Source organism: Poecilia latipinna, unplaced genomic scaffold, assembly GCF_001443285.1.
Source record: "Poecilia latipinna isolate Pla-1442-1.1 unplaced genomic scaffold, P_latipinna-1.0 Scaffold1144, whole genome shotgun sequence".
Classification (NCBI taxonomy): Eukaryota; Metazoa; Chordata; class Actinopteri; order Cyprinodontiformes; family Poeciliidae; genus Poecilia; species Poecilia latipinna.
This window is the reverse complement of record NW_015113760.1, coordinates 172,000-189,656: the sequence shown is the minus strand read 5'-3', so window position 1 is coordinate 189,656 and position 17,657 is coordinate 172,000. Positions and strand designations below refer to the sequence as shown.

At 35.8% G+C, this 17,657-nt stretch overlaps 1 protein-coding gene across 1 annotated transcript in view; it reads left to right on the top strand.

Moving 5' to 3' along the window:
* LOC106959995 (semaphorin-7A) overlaps positions 1-17,268 on the top strand; it is a 29,852-nt gene extending 12,584 nt beyond the window's left edge. The window contains exons 8-11 of the mRNA XM_015052898.1: positions 5,648-5,763; positions 6,540-6,712; positions 7,181-7,236; positions 10,129-17,268. Coding sequence (XP_014908384.1) covers positions 5,648-5,763; positions 6,540-6,712; positions 7,181-7,236; positions 10,129-10,478 — 695 coding nt within the window. The 3' untranslated portion in view covers positions 10,479-17,268. The remainder of the gene's footprint in view (positions 1-5,647; positions 5,764-6,539; positions 6,713-7,180; positions 7,237-10,128) is intronic.
* Positions 17,269-17,657: the final 389 nt, after the last annotated feature.

The window sequence follows — 17,657 nt, the reverse complement described above, 5'->3', positions numbered from 1 at the left end:
AGATATGAAGCGTCTATTGGGTGGGGACCACAGAATATGGTTAAATATGTATGTTTTAAATTGGATCTTGAAAACAGATTACATTTGATACTTTGAAAATAAGTTTCCAAAGCTATTTTCAAACTAACTGCCATAAAGTAGAAAAAAAAAAAAACCCTTTATTCAGTTTTCACCCATTTAGTAATGCAGCTAGGTACAAATCTTGTTTATAACCAGAAAGTCTCCTGGGTTTGGAAGCTAAAATAAATCATTTAAGAACACTGCCTTTGGACAAACTAATAAAGTGTCGCCATGCTCCTAATAAGTAAAAGCACATTTTACTGTGATTTAAACAACTTGCACTGGTCCCGCTGGGATACAGTGAACCAAGCCAGCAGGGTGAAGCAGTATTTGACTAAATTAATTTCTTCAGCTTTTGATCACGACCCAGGAAACATTTAAAAGGATTAAATTGATTTTTAAAATGCCAGTTCATGTTTTTTTTGTTTGTTTTTTTATCTGTAGCCACCAAAACAAAACAAGGACATATTGTTTTTTCCTTGAACAATGCTGTGAAAGGTAAATAATTGGTGCAAAGGCTTTACTTTTCCACATAAAGTTAACTTGATTCAATTTAAACCACGATGGAATGAGATTGGAATTAAAATTATTAGTATCTTGTTACAGATACTAATTTCATTGAAGCTACATTTTATCACGGGTATCATAAAGAGGTGAGCCACAGAACTTTACCGCAGGGCTCACGGGCATCTGTGCATTCATGAAAAATAAATGTATAAAATTGATGCGATTCCACAGGGATTTGTGTGGAAGCTCGGAAACACACTCAAGTGATGCCTCTTAAACGTTGAGGGCAATCTGAAAACAAAATCACAGGGGTGGATGTGAGGAAATATTCACATGAGACCTCTGCCAAACTCTAAGTGTCTACTTGTCTATTATAACTAAGGGAAAACATGGATTTAAAAAAGTAGCATTAGTTTAGAGATTCACTTGCTCCGTGGTATGGCAATGCAGTAGGATGGAAAGCTCACAGATAATCTTTTTTTAGAAGAAGCTCTTAGAGCTTTTGCTGCACTTCAGGCTGAGCAAAAGAGAAGCACAAATGGATTCCTAAAAGCAATACAGAAGAACCTTTCAGAAGGACTAAAGCCAGACAAATTAGCCTGCTTTTATTTAACTTACATTTTCTTCAGTATGCAATCTTGATTTTTGAAAAAATATCTGTTTTGTAAAACCAGTTGAACTAAAATTGTAATTTAGAGATGCAACAATCAGAGATTTTGTGACTGGTTTCTGACTCCGTCAGGCTGGTCTCAGTTTTAGCCAGTTATTCTCTGTCTTTCCGGAAACAAAAGAATCACAGCATATTAACTTTACAGAATATATTGTTTTTACATATTACAGGTTTCAAATGTGGCATAGCCTAAGCACTTCCCCTGCTAATACAAATAAGTATTTTCTACTGTCAGATGTATTAAATTACTAATGCAATTAATTTAACTCTGTAAGGATACATACCTTTTGTGATCAACCTTTAATTATTCCCATAAAAAGCAGGAGCTACACTGTAGTTCATCATTACTTTATAAAACAAACATTTTGGTTCACAATCACAAGCTAAAACATAATTGAGCAAACTGGACTCAGTCTAAAATGACCATGTACAAATTTACCATTTTTCATATTCTTTATCTTAATTCAATGAGGGTATAAATGAAATGTTATGCAAACAATTTTGGCAGCGGATTTGTTTTGAAATTAAAGTGAGATTTTTTTTCTCTGAAAATTGACTTTATTTAGGTTTCCTGTAAAAAACTTGAAGATGAGATAAAACTTACTTTTCTGTTTTTATTTTAATAATGTTTCTTTGCAAGACAAGTTATAGCATGCAATCGTTTTATACCCACTAAAAACTAGAAGTTCATCATATTATCATTGTACCTTTTTATCACATGATCTATTTAAAATAATCAGCTTTCACAACATTTCCTGCTTCACCATATTCTGTGACACAGAATCAGATTCTTCCAAATTACACTAGCTTTATTAAAGGGAATGGAAAGAACTGCATCAAATATGCATAAGAGCAGCAATACTGTAGTTCGATGGCTGAAAGATGCAGTTTTTATTTCAGCTAAAAAGTTCCTTAGCTGAAATAAAAATAGTAGACCTGTAAAAGCCTGCAGAGTAACTGAAGCAGTCAATATATCCATCAGTAGACTGTTAGAGGTGAAAAAAGGATCCATACTAAAAAGATTCATTTTACCTGAGTAAGTCAGTGACAGATTGTCCACCACAGGCACAAAGTGGTTTTGAGTGTTTTGGCCATGGAGGTTATACAGAAGCTTTCCTCAGGGCTGAAGAAATGTCAGAGATATATATCTGTTTCAGCCTGACTTCATGTTACAGATTAGAAGTTATACTCCTTTATTTGCTGCTGTGCTTGGAAAGTCACACAGCAGAGGCCCATCTGGTTTATCAAAATTTCAGTCGGGACAGAAAATCAAAGTTGAGAGAAGTAAAACAGATTATTTACGTAAAATAAGGGGATGTTTGAGTCAAAGCTATGAAAAAGCTTCCCTAGCTTCTTGTCTTCAACTAATTAAAAATAAACTTGTGTAATTGTGGAGATTTAAAGGTGTGAAGCTTTTTACCTTTAAACAAATGTCCCCTCAGCAGTTTCTGCCTGGATAAATATAGCTAAAAACAGATTTACCAAGCAGATGTCACAGGAGTTCAGTAACGTCACCCTTTCCCCTTCAGCTGTTTCTTTTTGTGCTGATATGCTGGTTTGATAAAAGAGCTGAAAATAGCTGCAGACTGGATTAAAGAATCATGAGAATAAACAGAAAAGAATTGAGAAAGTTATCTTTGACAACACGGAAGAATTTGAAGTCCATGAAAACAAAAGAGACAAAAGAAAACCAAGTGACAGCAAGAACCTGATTGTCTGATTATAAATGAGAAAGTGCCTGACAGGCAGAGTATTCAGGAAATGAAAATGTACAATAAAAAGCATCACTCCAATTTTAGAGTGGAGAAGGTAAAACAATATTTTATGTGACAAAAGACCAAAAAATAAAAACAATCTGGGACTCATTTTTACATCAAACTGACAGGTTATCTGGAGAAGAAGAAGAAGTTGTTTGTAGACAATAAAAACGAGCATTGTTAAGAAGCGAGAAGAAAAATGAACTATTAGAAATAAAACCCTGCAGGGAAATAGCAGCCGACGGTGGCAAGACTGAGATACTGTAAACAGTGTAAGCTGTGGCTGCTCAGATGGTAGGGGCACAGCCTGTTGGGCAAAAAAGTGATGGCTCATAGCTGAAAATAATGACTCATCATCTTTCAAACTGAGAGTGCATGCACTATTGACTAACGGAGTAAAGCTGTACAGTCATGTCTGGAATTTCAGCTGCATCTTTTTATCTGTTGGAACTGTGTGCACTTTTATCCATAGAACAGACAAAACAATTTTTCCGTTTAAATTACAAAGCTTCATACAATCCTTTGTCACTGGGCTGCATAATTTGTGAAGTGTTAAAAATCAATTCTTGTTGCTGACAACAAAAACACAAATGGACACAAATGGTGAAAGTGGCCAATAGAAACAATTCAATCATTTAACCTAGCAACATGAATACATTTCATTAAGTCAGAGGTTTATCTTGCTTTTCCCCCCAGCCTGCTGCGCATTAGAGCAGAACTTTGAATCCAGACAGCAGACCAATAAATGAGTTTCTTGGTAATCAGCTCCCTTGTCACTCTGTTAGAGCAGTGACATGCTGCTCCACCAGCGTATTTACATATTTAAAAGATGCATTGACTTGAACAGCCATGGGACAAAAGAAACTTTCAGTGAGTGTCACTTTGTTCTTGGAAAAACTAAGCTGATCAGTCTGTGAAATGGCTTATAATTTGCAATAATTTAATTCAGCTGTTTTCTGCATAACTTTAAAAGTCTTTTAAATTGCCATTGGGGAAATTTGGTCATCTGTTTAAAAATCCTTTAAAGTTTACTGAAGACACTAGTTGTTCCAAGTTCGAGTTTGAACTGTTGAACAAATGACTTCTGATTTGACTTTAGAATACTTTTGGATAAAGAAGAGTTTCTTGTGATGGTCTCAATAACTGTAATGTCTTCAGGTCCTGTGGCTGCAGAGCATTTCACATTTCTGTGCTAATGATTTTTATGAAGTATTTGTGTTGAAATGTTGTGCTTTTGTCTTTCCTCTGATCATGGCCCTCTGCATAGAGGATGAATATGTTTGGTTTAGTCTTGCCTATCTAAAAGAACATTATTTCTGACATGCAACATGTGATCCGTGGGATATATGATGTGCGTGTGTGTGTGTGTGTGTGTGTGTGTGTGTGTGTGTGTGTGTGTGACCTTCAGGTGACATTGCTGGCACATTTACACTGATAATCCTAACTACTAAATCAGAGTCGTTTGCTTAACTATTTTGAATCGCAGACTTCAAGTTGTTTGTAAATGTTCTTTAATGATGTTCCAGATTAATGGAAAGCCTTAGTTGCTCATTTATTAAATCTTCATTTTATGGTTAAAGCTTTTCTATCAGATCATTGCTGGTGCCTTTCTTCCTTGTAAAACATATATTTTATCTTGTATCCATCCTGCAGAACATGTTTCTCTGTGATCGTATTGGAAACTGTAGAACTTTCTTTTTCTTATCACTGTATGGTATAATTAATGAAATAGGCAATTAATCTGAGCGCATTGTTTTCTATTATCTACAAGGATGCCATGCTTTAAACTGGAATAACATCGCCACACTGAAATGAGCATGAATTAATTAACACTTCAAATAGAAAACACAGATGAAAGAATGAGAATGTAACTTCAAATATTATGGTGATAGCGATGGGAACTGTCAGGTTTGGTTTTTAGGAAACAGCAGAGTTCGCTGTGCTGGTTCCCCCAATTAGACATTTTTTTTTATTTAACATTGGGCATTTTTATTTTTATGATTACATGTTGTCACAATTTTCACTATTAAATCCTCTTACAATTTCCTGCTTTGTTGCCACCTATGATTTACAGACATTTTGCTGACTTTGTGCCGTTGAGCTGATAGTGTGTTTGAAAACAGTCACATGTTGCTTCTGGATTATTCTTCTTTTATCTTAAATAGGTAATGTAGAGGTCTCAGCACTTACAATCCCAGTGAAGGCAGTAAACGTCTAACCAAGAATAAACTTTTCATGAGCTACCAGAAACAGTCATTTACATCTGCCCCACCAAAATATATTAGACCAAAATTAATTCACATCAACAGTGTTTTTATATATACACACAAAAATTGACCCCAAAAATAGCAGAAGGAAAAAATGAATACATAAAAAGTCAACTTTTTACTTGTTTGAAATGAAAACGTTATCTGACACATGCACATTAATGTTAATTTATGCGTTACTCAGCCTTTTAAATTGGAATTACCAGTTGCAAATCCTTCAAATTGCATAATAATGACTGCCACTTAAGCTAAGTAAAGAAAAGTAAAATCCATCAAATTTTAAAGTTTGAGTGGCACCAAAGGGTTTTCTTTTGATGTGATTAAAAAACGTCACATCTAACCTCCTCAATCTGTGTCAAGTGTGTTCTCCTTCATTATTTCTGCAGATCAAGGCAAAGTTCTCAAGGTTCTTCACACCATCCAGGATGTCTTCATCATATCTCAGTATTCTCTGTTCCACAACGAAGGGCCTGTTCTAAATATGGCCATCGACTCACAAAAGGTACAAGTGATGCTTCTATAAAACATGGTAAAGGCTTATTTAGGTGAATTTATGCTTTTAATCGTTAATGATACTCTATGTCTTTAAAAAAAAAAGGAACAGCTGCAGAAACCTCTTTAAAAAACATAGCATAGAAAATCTTTTCTATATCAGTGTCTCCTTCATGTGACCCTATTCTGTCAGTGAAAAGGGAGAAATTCAGCTTTCCCTTTTACCACTGATAAAGCTTAAACATTCACATATTCATAATTTATTGATTGAATACGACAGTTAAATGAGAGAGATGTGATATACTCACAACAAGAAAACTGAATGAATATTCTGCATTTGGTGTATAAATTCAAAGCTTGTGTTTAGAAGATGCAATTGCTTACAGTCAGGATCAAACAAAGTGGCTACATAAAAACTTTAAAATCTTATTTATTGACATTCCTCATGAAAATGTGTAAAAAGCTTTACAATAAATTCATGTTTTGCTACAGTAGCATCACATTGGTGTCTAGCTCCAGTCTTCATGGGCCGATGTCCGGATAGTTTTAAATGCTCCAAAACAGCTGATTCAAATGATCCGTTTATCTCCTTCAGTATGTCACAGCTTACAGAGGCTCGTTAATGAACCATCGTTTGATTGAGGTTTATGAACCAGGGAAAGAACTATAACATGGAGAATGCTGGGCCTTGAGTCCTGAGTTTGGACACCACTGATCTAGCACAACAAAAATTAGTGGCATTCAGTGATATATGAATACTAAATCGCTGACTCTTTTTCTCTCTAGGGTCACTTGTATGTCGGTACTGCCATGGAAGTCCAGCGTCTGCCGTTGGCTGACTGCAGGCGCTATGGCCACACATGCAGAGAGTGCATCCTTTCCAGGGATCCATACTGTGGCTGGGACAAGGCCAGGAGGAAGTGCATCGCCATCCCGCCCGGATACAACGTCACAACTGGGTAAGTTTAGATATGATGTCATCACTGCAGCACTATTGGCTCATTGAATTACAATCAAAAGATAAAAGATACTTCATCAGCTAAGTTTCTTTAATGCCTTTCAACACTCTCAGGGGAAATGTCTCTATGGTCTGTGTGATAATCTCTTGCTAATTTCAAAGCTAGTGTTTAAAACTAGCTTCAAATACCAAGACAGATAAAAAAGTTAAAGAATGAGATTCTCAAATTTAAAGCCATGTTACGTTTTGACTGTTAAGTTTTTCCCTGCCGTATTTCCGATATAAAAACAATAGCAACAACCTAGCCTATGAATAATTTCTCTTTTTTCCCTCTATTTTTGCTGTTATAGCTCTGCTTATGTTAATTTATGAGTAATGCCAGCTTTATGAAAAAAAGAGACTCATTAGCCCCTTTGTGAAATAATTGTCTGCTCCTAATTCTGTCTCTTTCTCATTTTTTTCTTCACAGAACTCTTATTCAGAATCTCGATAGTTCCAACTCCTCCATTTGTGAGGAAGCTGCTGGTGAGCTCTTATCTACACTCTCTCACTCTCTCCCCGTCTTAATTAAACCAAAGTGGTAGCGTTTCTGTGCAACTACAGCAAAAACAAAAGATGACTATCATATAATTGAGCAGTGTCCAAATTCCCCAAAGGGACAGTATCTTTCTATTTCACGACTTGCCCTGTCTCAAATCTCATACCCCAATGCAATCTTGACTATGCATAGCAACTGGAGGCACTTAGTTAATCTGATGTTTAACATTGCATCTGCATCTGTTTCAAGTTGTATCACTGGTTCCGGTTCCTGAAAACCAATATAGTTTAGTCTTATTCAATTCAAAGAAAGAACACTTTGTTTATCCCAAAGAAAACTTAAATGTTGTCTTAACTCAGATCATCCAGGAATTGTCAGAGTCGTTGCAGATGATGATGTCGTGGGCAGAAAGGATCTCCGGTAGCGGTCAGTCCTGCAACTTAGCTAGCATGTACGACAGTGTCATGACTCCCAAACATGACCATAAACCCTACTCATTTTCTAAATAATTCACAGTAGCATGGGTATTGTTAGGTTTATTTTAGCAGAGCTGAAGACCCACTAAAATGTTCCATTGACTCGAGTAATTTTATTCCTGCATGAAATCAGTAACCTACAGATATGCATTCTATATTCAAGGGGGGTATTATGTAAAATATGTTTTTTTTCTTTATGTTATTCCCTCATCAAAAACATACCTCGAGTGTTGCTTTTGATACTTTGATGCATGTTTGAGTAATTCTTGAATCTCCTGTGGCAGACATTTAGAGTTCATAAAAAGCTTGCTCGTATAATGCGGCAACTATTTCCATAAAGCCACAGTCTCCAAATCCAGCTTTTGCCTCACCGACCATCCCTCACAAACTACTCAGCTCCTCCATACTAGCAGCAGCAACATTTAACAAACACATGGTGGAACTGCGTGTCTGCTGAACTGGTCGTACAAACTATTTCTTAGTCCGACGCGCCTAAAAATGACTGTCAATGGCATAATGGAGAAACATTGTTGTGATGATATGCTGAAGGTGTCGTGCCGGAAGGAGCTGGAGCTTCTTAAAGTTTTTGTGGTCATTTCCCCTCTGCTACTACATTGAAAGGGAGGAATTATGAAACAGGTGGAAGCAACATGTTCTTTAGCAAACAATATCAATCGTTAGGTCCTAGAACTTCAGAAATTGGAAATCAAACATTTGGACAGATGTGATGTAGTTAAATGAAACAAATTGATTATCATGTCCTACATATCAAAAACATAAAGTGTGAAAGAAATCTTGGTGATGCCATCCCCTGCAGGAGGAAGGGGAAAACCCTGGATCAAAGCCTGTCAAGGGCTGCAAAAGACTTGAGACTTGAGCAGCAGGACAATGACTAACACACTGTCAGTCTGGAATTGCAATTGCTGTAATTACTGTGAAAGGTGGTTTCACAGTAATTTCACAGTGACAGGGTGGCATGAAATAAAAAAAAAAACATATCTCACATTTCAGATTCTTTCTTTTTTTTCTTTTTTTGTCAACTTAAATGTTTAAATCAGACATTTTAATACTAAAAACAACCAGATGGATTACAATAAGTAGTTTTCAAATGATGTCTCACTTATTTAAAGAAAGAGCTGTTTAATCTAATATGGGTCTATTTGAAAAAGTTATTGCCCCCCTAAAGCTAAAATCTGGCTGTGCTGTCCTTGATGGCTACGATTTATAAAATCAGACAATGAGTCTTTTTCATCACCGTGGAGACATTTCGGCCAACTGCTCTGTGCAGAATTGCTTTAATTCAGCTCCACAGGGGGATATTTTAGCATGCACAGTCTGTTTAGGGCTATGCACAACATCTTGACATACTGGAGAGCTTTGTGTCATTGTAACGCTGCATTACTGTATTTTACTTAAGTTTAACTGTTAGCAAGTCATTCGCCTTCATTTTGGGGCATCTTTTAAGAGGCTCAAAAGAGTAGTCCATTTTTTTGCCAGCCCAAAGTATATTACCTTTTTTTGGCAAATGAGAGACAGGCCAAGATATCAGTGGTTTTCACCTCACAACCCTTTTGTTGATGCTGCTTTTGCCCAGTGCTATGGGCCTTTTTGTGACCTTGTCAGTACATTCTTGACTTTCTTTTACTTTTTCGTTGGCTTAGTTTGTTTTTCCTTTTAATAGAGTACGGAGCCCTCTAGGGGACATGGGGAAAAAAAAAAATGTGTTCCCTCTCAATGTGCTTACTGCAATACTTGCTGGTCTGTTTTGTATACAGTCACAAATGTCAATTTAAAATTTCAAATATGCACATTTAATGAGCCTCAGTGTTTATTCTTAACTTTTTGGTGCAAAAAACAGATTGAAAATCAATTTATTCACTGCATGTTTGTCAGATATTTCACAATGAGATATTAACATACATGGGAAAAACCTTACAAAAACCTTATATAATAGCAGAAAGTGTGATGGACACTGTAAGAAAGGCTTACAGTATTCAAATATGCTGCATGAACTAATCAGTACATTATTGCAAGAAAACGCAAAACCTATTGCGAGGTAACGTAAAAGTATTGCAAGGGAATGCAAAAGTTTGTTCCCTAGAGGGGTCTGTAATAAATAAAATCATAATTTAAAGCTTATTCTTGTTTTTGTTATCTCTGTTTAATATGGATGGTCTAAAACATTTATTTATTAGAAAATAGGACAAATCTGTAATGGGAGAAAAATACTTTTTACTGGAGTATAAAATCTTCAAAATAGTACAATAACATTAAGTTGACAAGATGGGAAAAATCTTAAGAGGTGTAAATACTTGACAGGTTTTTTAACAAGCTTCTTTTTAACCTTGTATTAATTGAGTAACTGAATTATTAATAGAATAACTCACTTGTGTTTCTACTCAGCACTTAAGCTGCGGCAAACTTCGCCCAGAGAGATTGTGGTGAAGGGCAGAAACACCACCGTGTTTCTGCCTTGCCCCGTTCACTCCTTCCATGCCACCTACCGCTGGGAGAAGGACAACTGCAAAAGGAACTACCCGTGCCTGTTCTCCGGAGACTTCTGCGTACTGGGCCCGGTTGTTAACACTCCCTTGAAGGAAGGTGTCTTCCGTTGCATGGCCACTGAGGACGGATTCAAGGTGGAAGTCGTTTCCTTCAGGCTGGTGAATGATGGCAGGCTTATATCTGCTTCATTTGCCTCCACCTTGGGCCTTTCAGCCCTGCTTGCTGTGGTGACCATATGGCTTCATTAACTATAGCTAACACTGATGCTATCTTCTCTTTTGTAGTGGCTCCAACTGACAGGATAAACAAGGAGCCATTGTGGGAGTTAGGTTTGCATTGCACCGGCACTCATGGTTGAGTTGTGCACCGACAACTGAATCCTTTTTTTATTTAGGTTTTTATCAAGAACATACTAGTATAAAAATGTTTAAACTATCCTATCCACCTTATTATTGAACATGGAAGTATATGTAGGTCCAGCTTCCGGTTTTTCTGTGATTCTTTCATTTCTCCATTTTCCTGGGCTAACTAACAGCAGCTTGGCTAAACTTGTGAACTTTGTTGTACATTTCCTAAAATTGTTGAACAATCGAAATGGTAGGTTTAGTTCTGCACCCTCAAACTTTTCACAAGTGGGATGATGATATGAAGAAGTGACCTCGTTTAACATATGAGGACATTTTTATCTATTTGGTGTTGTCACTTGGTGCAGAGATGGCCAGGTGCTCCTGTGTCGCCGGTAAGGGGAAATCCTGCAGTCATGCAGTGGTGATATTATGGAAGGTAGGCTAATAAATTGTCATTTCACTGCATGCTAACTTACAAGGTGTGTCTTTGTTGTAATGAGATTGCAAATCAGTTTAATTTTCTGCAAGAAAACCACATGTGCCCATCATCTCAATTATTGTTCATTTAAATAATCATATTGCATTGCTACTCGAGTAAAATTTTGAGAGTCTACCTGATACGAGTAACTTCATTGAATAGAGAACAAACATGTTTTATCCAAAGATGAGGACGACCACGAAACACACCTACAGTTTACATTAAAGCAAGACTTTGTTTTGTTTCTAAGCTGTTTCTTCTTTTTTCCCCATCTTACTGCTGAACTTGTGCCATTTACTGGTGGTGAGTTACAGTAAGGACAGTACTATAAAGAGTAAATGTTGTCACTTTACTCTCAGAGCACACTCACACGCATATACCCATACACATAAATACACATACATACATGCATTATTATTATACCTGAAGAAATAAATTTGGAAATAATGTTATTCTGCCTAAATTTGTTTTGCTGTACTTGTGTATTTCCATGAATTATTTTCATATAAAGCTTTAGAATACCAGAATTTGTAAATAACTTTTTCTGTCAGATAACATTGTGTTATGATCAGTTACTCAGTATTTCAGAAGCTTTTATCAATTCCTTTTTTAGTTATACTTGAGTCATTTCTTGGATGGGTACATTTTACTTTTACTTAAATAATGTGAAGTAGTACTACTCTTACTTAAGTGCAATTTTTGGGGACTCTGCCCACCTCTGGTTAGCATAAACATACAGAACTAGCAAGTTTCTATCAGCTTGAATAGCAGTTAAACATCCCTTAGCTTACCTGCTTGTGCTAACCTCTTTGATACGTTTCCTTTGAGAGGTCATAGGGCGCCAAACATCTACATCCAGCTCTACAAAGTGGTTGTGACTTAACGACTTCTGCTCCAAGTATCTCTTTCCTTTGAACCAGTTATTCTCAAAGCCATAATGTTAAGTTAGTTATTATGAAGACGGTGAACAGTGAGTTAACTAGCCAGCGACCGGAAAAGCCTGACCAGAAGTCCCACACACACAAAAAAAAAAAAAAAAAACACACCATTCGTGTCCATATTTCTGTTCGAAATAAGGTGGATATCTTGGTCAAAAAAAATAACAAATCTACAGCTGTAGCTGATTGCATGAGATTAAAACTGTAAAATTCAGAACTTTGCTGACTAATAATGTAATTCAACCATGATGTGGTGCTTTGCGAACCTTCCTTCTCTTACTAAAAAGATGAACATATCCAGTGAGTTGGGCAAAAAAAACACCAATACCAGGCCAATTCTTTTAAACTTTTCTCTACATATTTTGAAATTACCTTGATTGTGCTTATTTGTGGATATGTAAACCTTTAATAATGCTCTTGCATCTCTTCATTCCTCTTGTTCAAATTTATTGTCTAAGCTCATTGGAACCTAAAAATGTCTGGTATTGAGATTTTAAAAGCCTTAATACTTTTGCGACATGGACTCCTAAGCACAATTTTGCAGTTGAGGCTGAAAACTGCAGACTCAGTTGGACTTGGGGAAGTGTTCAGTGCAGCTGAGTCTAACAATGTGGCTGGGAGGAAGTGACAGCTTTTAGATGGAAAGTAGGCGGATGGGCCTCGAACATCACTGTGTCTCAGCACTTCCTCCTCAGACTGGGCAGTTTCTAGCAATGTTTCAGCAGATGGTTTCAAACAACATAACTTCGCCTTGTTCACGGCTTCGTGCATTGTTCTTTTCCTTCCATCATGCCATCATCTCTCATTTATCCTGTCCCTCATAATCTGTGATATTCAATTAAATATCATTCTTATTTAAAGTTAGGTCCAGAGATAATGATCTTTTTAAGTGGATGGTGGCATGTCATGACCACAATCCATATATGTACATCAAAATTGGGAAATTAGAACAGATAGCTGCTGGTCAAAGAGGAGCAGTTTTCTTTTAAATGAAAAATAATTTATTTTTACCAGACCAGTGGCGGTTTTTGATATGAGTGAAATTGCTCTTTGCCCAGGTTAACCTTTTGTCGCGAAGAAGGTTGTCCTGTTCTGTTAGTTGCACCCAGATTGAGTTTTTATTGTGTATCTGCATGTCAATGGGGATTGTTTGCCCTCCTACGTTGTGCACAGTTTAAGCACTGTGAGTAAACATGGCAATGCACCACAGCCAGTTGATGATGTTCAGCTCCAAACTAAAGGGCTATATCACTGTATTTTCCTAACAACCTGAAATCTTCTGTCTCGTTCAAATCTGTTTTGACCTACTGATTTTTAAAAATACTAACATAAGTGCCGAGTCTTCAAAAGACTGACTTAATTGGTGAAACTGTACTTTTAAACAATAAAATATGGCAAAAAAAATGTGGGATTCATAGCTTTCTCAAAAACATAGTTAAATTCTGTTCCTGTGTCATGCAACATTTATGCAAAAACCGCCACTGTACCAGACAATGCCTAAAGTTGTGAGCAAGACGGTATGCTATAATAATTTCAGTAAAGATGCTTAGATAAACACAGAAACAGTTGAAACTAAGTGAAACCATTTATTTCACATGCATTTTATAGGTTTCCAAGAGAAGAAAAGAGAAGGCTTACCGACTGACAATGTCTTTTGAATATTTTTTTTCTCTGCAAATGCTGATTTCTACCATTGCTGCCTACATATATAAGCATTTGTTTTGGTAATTTGTTGATTTGAACGTGACACCTGACCACAGGACCTATATTTATATATTTGTATTTTAAATCTCTGAAACAAAAGGCTTCAGTAATTCAAAGAAGATCATTCCCTGGTCTGGTAATTTCAGACCATTTACTTTAATTGCGTGTAAGGCCTTCACAGTTGTGCTTATCAGGGCATCACAGATGAACAGGAGCATTTTCTATCGGGAACAAGAGGCAAGGTTTAAATCCAATCACTGCAGCATCATATTTAATTTAATTTAATTTAATTTAATTTTTATGACCGTGGACAAAAATGGTGAAAAAGATAGATTGGATTATATTGCTATTAAATACTAAAACATACTATTAATCATAAACCTTAAAATATCAAACACTGTGCTAAACCTTATATGTACTGATTGTCTGACTAAGTAAATATTTTTTCAGTGATGAATTATGCATTGGATTAACAGGTCCTCCATTGAGGCAATGGAGTATTATCATTGACTAAAGGTACACGAATCTGTCTGAGATCAGCCTTCCACAGTGGTAGAAATGTCATTAAATGTTAATCAGACAACAGAGCCAGCCTGTCATGCTTTCTATTGAAGAACTTATTTTAGGCCATTAGAGATGTGGGCTGCAATCTTCTTCTCCACTGTGAAAATGCATGTGTGTGACACAGCATTGTGTTCTTCATTTAGCTGCGTGCATTCTGCTGTCCCCAGATGTGAGCCACTGACTGTGACACAAAAGGGTAAAAAAAAGGGAAAGCAAGGCATCTATAAAAACTGTTCACTTGGTGCTTTTTGCTTCATTTATGTTCATTTGAAAACTCCCTCCTTTCTTACGACAAATAACAAATTGTGTCTGATAAAACCCAAGTACTACTAGAACATCGATCTTCCTTACAGGCAAACTCACGAATAACCACTTCAGGTTTAATGGTAATCCTGTGTTTTTCTTTGTCAGCACCATGGTGGGAAACTCACTCTAGCCTAAAGCCAAGTGCTACTCAACATTTAATAAAGGCTGTTTTACTCCAACCTGCCGCAGAGTTTTGGCGGAAAATAAACAAAAATCATGGATTTGCTTGAGGCAATTTTACAAATAACCTCTTTATACCGCAATTTTAACTGCTGATTGCTGTATGTTTATGTGATTAGATTAGAGATGCTGTTATGACAAGACGCAGAGTAAAGTGGGATATGGGATCCAACTTGGTGATTGAGCCTGGTGGCATGAATGTTCATGTATCCCAAAACTGATTATTAACAAAGAAAAAAAAACAGCTTACATAAGGAAAAACCTACTTAAAAGTAACCACTCCCTTCTATTATAACAAAACAAGTGAAAGTCAAAAGAAATATATTTATAACAATATGTGGTTGATAATTTATTAGTGTTTTCATTTGGGATAACAAAGCTTTTTTTTTTTTTTTTTTTTTTTTTTTTTTTCTTTTTAAACATTTGAACAGGACATATGGGCATCAAATATTCTAAGACAAATATGCAAATATGAACTATGTCGTTCCAAACTGAAATACTCCTAAAAATTGACATTTAGTTTATCGAAGGAGGCTATGCTTTAAATGGCTTTATGGCCTTTCAAATAAACCATATGAGATTAGATAAGATTTAGCTGTCATGCAGATTATTAGTGTACAATATTAAGATTTATAAAAGGACAATTCAGCTAATGGTTGACACTAAGTGACTTCTCAACCTGTTTTTTTTTTTTTTTGTCTCCAGTTCAAACCAGAGCCACAAAAAAATAACAATTTATATAGAGTCCAAGTCCATAATAAAAACCAGTACATTTCCTCAGTATTACATCAACAGTATTACCTCTTTGTCTCCAGTGACATACCCAGTACAGCAGTATCTGCTTTTTTCCACGTTGACGAAAAATTAGTTCATTCTGGATAGTGTTATGTTTCCAAATACTTATGAGTCCTACCTTAATAAACTAAAATCACATTCCTGCTGCCAATGTTTGCTAAATTGCTAGGCTAATGCTAGCATGTTTCTTTGGTATTTTGGTAATTCAGCTCATAACATTACATGATGGTGTACACAAGGAAGACTTTGGGGAAAAAAATGGTGTTTTTTAACTGAACACTTTGCTTTAAGCATTTTAAAATTCTGGGTTTTATCTGCAGCTGTCCTCCATACTTGTCTAAGCACACTGCTCAGATCAGGTCACTTGGAAAAATATGAAAAAAAAAAAAGAAAAAAAAAAGCTGCAGTATTTCTTGCACTGTTGAAAAGTCAACATAACATAATGTGTCAGGTGTAAAATATTTTTTTTCTGTCCTGCACACAATGTTCGGCTGTAGTTTTTGAAGGATAGCTGGGTGACCACATGGCTAGTTGTAACTATCACAGAATCCATTAGAAGCAGTCAATCATTGTGATCAGAGTTAAGTAAGCAACTCCAATACTAGTCATTTAACAATACCAGAAACAGGATTAGATTAAAACATCCCTACTTCGTAGGTGATGGTACTGAAAGTAGAATAATGATGTACAAACACACTTTAACTACAGAATGACTGCTCTCAGTGTCCATTTAAGCTAACGAGTAACAAATGATAATTTGATGCATTAATGAATATTAATAATTATCAAAAATACCTTATATTCTTTATATAAAAACATTCCTATTAGAGTGTCTTATAATTTACCAATTTATTTAGTTTTTGTTTTTAAATATATTATTGTAGTCAAGGGAAAACTTTGTGTAAAATGTTTGAATTATAGTTTTGTGTTAACATTAATTACAGCAAAATTGTAAAAATATATTTTAACTACAGATATGAAGTAAATATAGTAACTCAAACCTGTAAAACTACCACATAAGAGGATCTATTATTCAGCTACAAGTTCCCTTCTAATACATGCAGAATGCTACGTACAATTGAGGCGTTAACCTTCTGCTTCTACTGACAGTTTTCAGTTTCCCAGCAACTGTTGGTAGACGAGAAAAAAATAAATCAACATTGTATAATATGAATTATCAAAAATGTCATGTTTGAAGCCAATACTACTGCTTACATCTTTAGTTTAGGAATCAGGATACATGGTTTGTTTGCTCATATGAAGGAAAGACATGATTTGAGGGTGGAATCGATTCTCCATTGATCATTGTCCAACATTTTTATTCACCCAGAATATTTTAGCACTTGTTTAAACAACACTGTTTAAGATTTACAGAGTTTCTTGAACTTGCTGTCATCAATCAAGCTAAGAAGATCATCTGAGTCATTGCCTTGATATGGATTTTGGCAGTTGCTACATTCAGATTACGTTATCGCTTTTCTGGCATCTGTAGTTGTCAGCCAGTTGGCTAAATGCTAATCTCCTTCAAAGCAGGCTTTTGATTTTCAATAGGGGCAGAATTGTGGTGGATCCTGTTATCTGTTGTAAATGAATCAGACTTGTAGGCGGGTTGCTTTTTTGTTTGCTGTGGGGCTTTTGAGTGTCAAGTACTGTACATGATGTGTGCCCATGATTCTGTGTCTTGGTAGATTTACTTTTAATAGCAATGTGCCAAACTCTACTATATGAAAAAGAGATTTATACTGTCTTGGTGCCATGCCATTCTAATGCCATTTCATGACATGTATTTTTAAATAACAGATATCTATAGTGCAATAGATTTTCATGTAACAAATTCATATTGACATGTGTTTCCCTGAACATGTGCAGTGAAAATTAATAAAATTATAAGTATAATGAAAATGATTTGTTATTTCTTTATTTGGGACTTTTTTCATACTTTAGGGAGTCTGCATGAATACACGTTTTAAAAGCTTTTTATGTAAACTTCTGTCTTGCATAGACTTTATTTACCTACCAAGTTACAGAAATGCATAATTCTGTAAATCCAAACCATTACATTTCTATTGATGATTGCTTCAAACCAAATCTATGAACCAAAAGGTCATTTCAAAC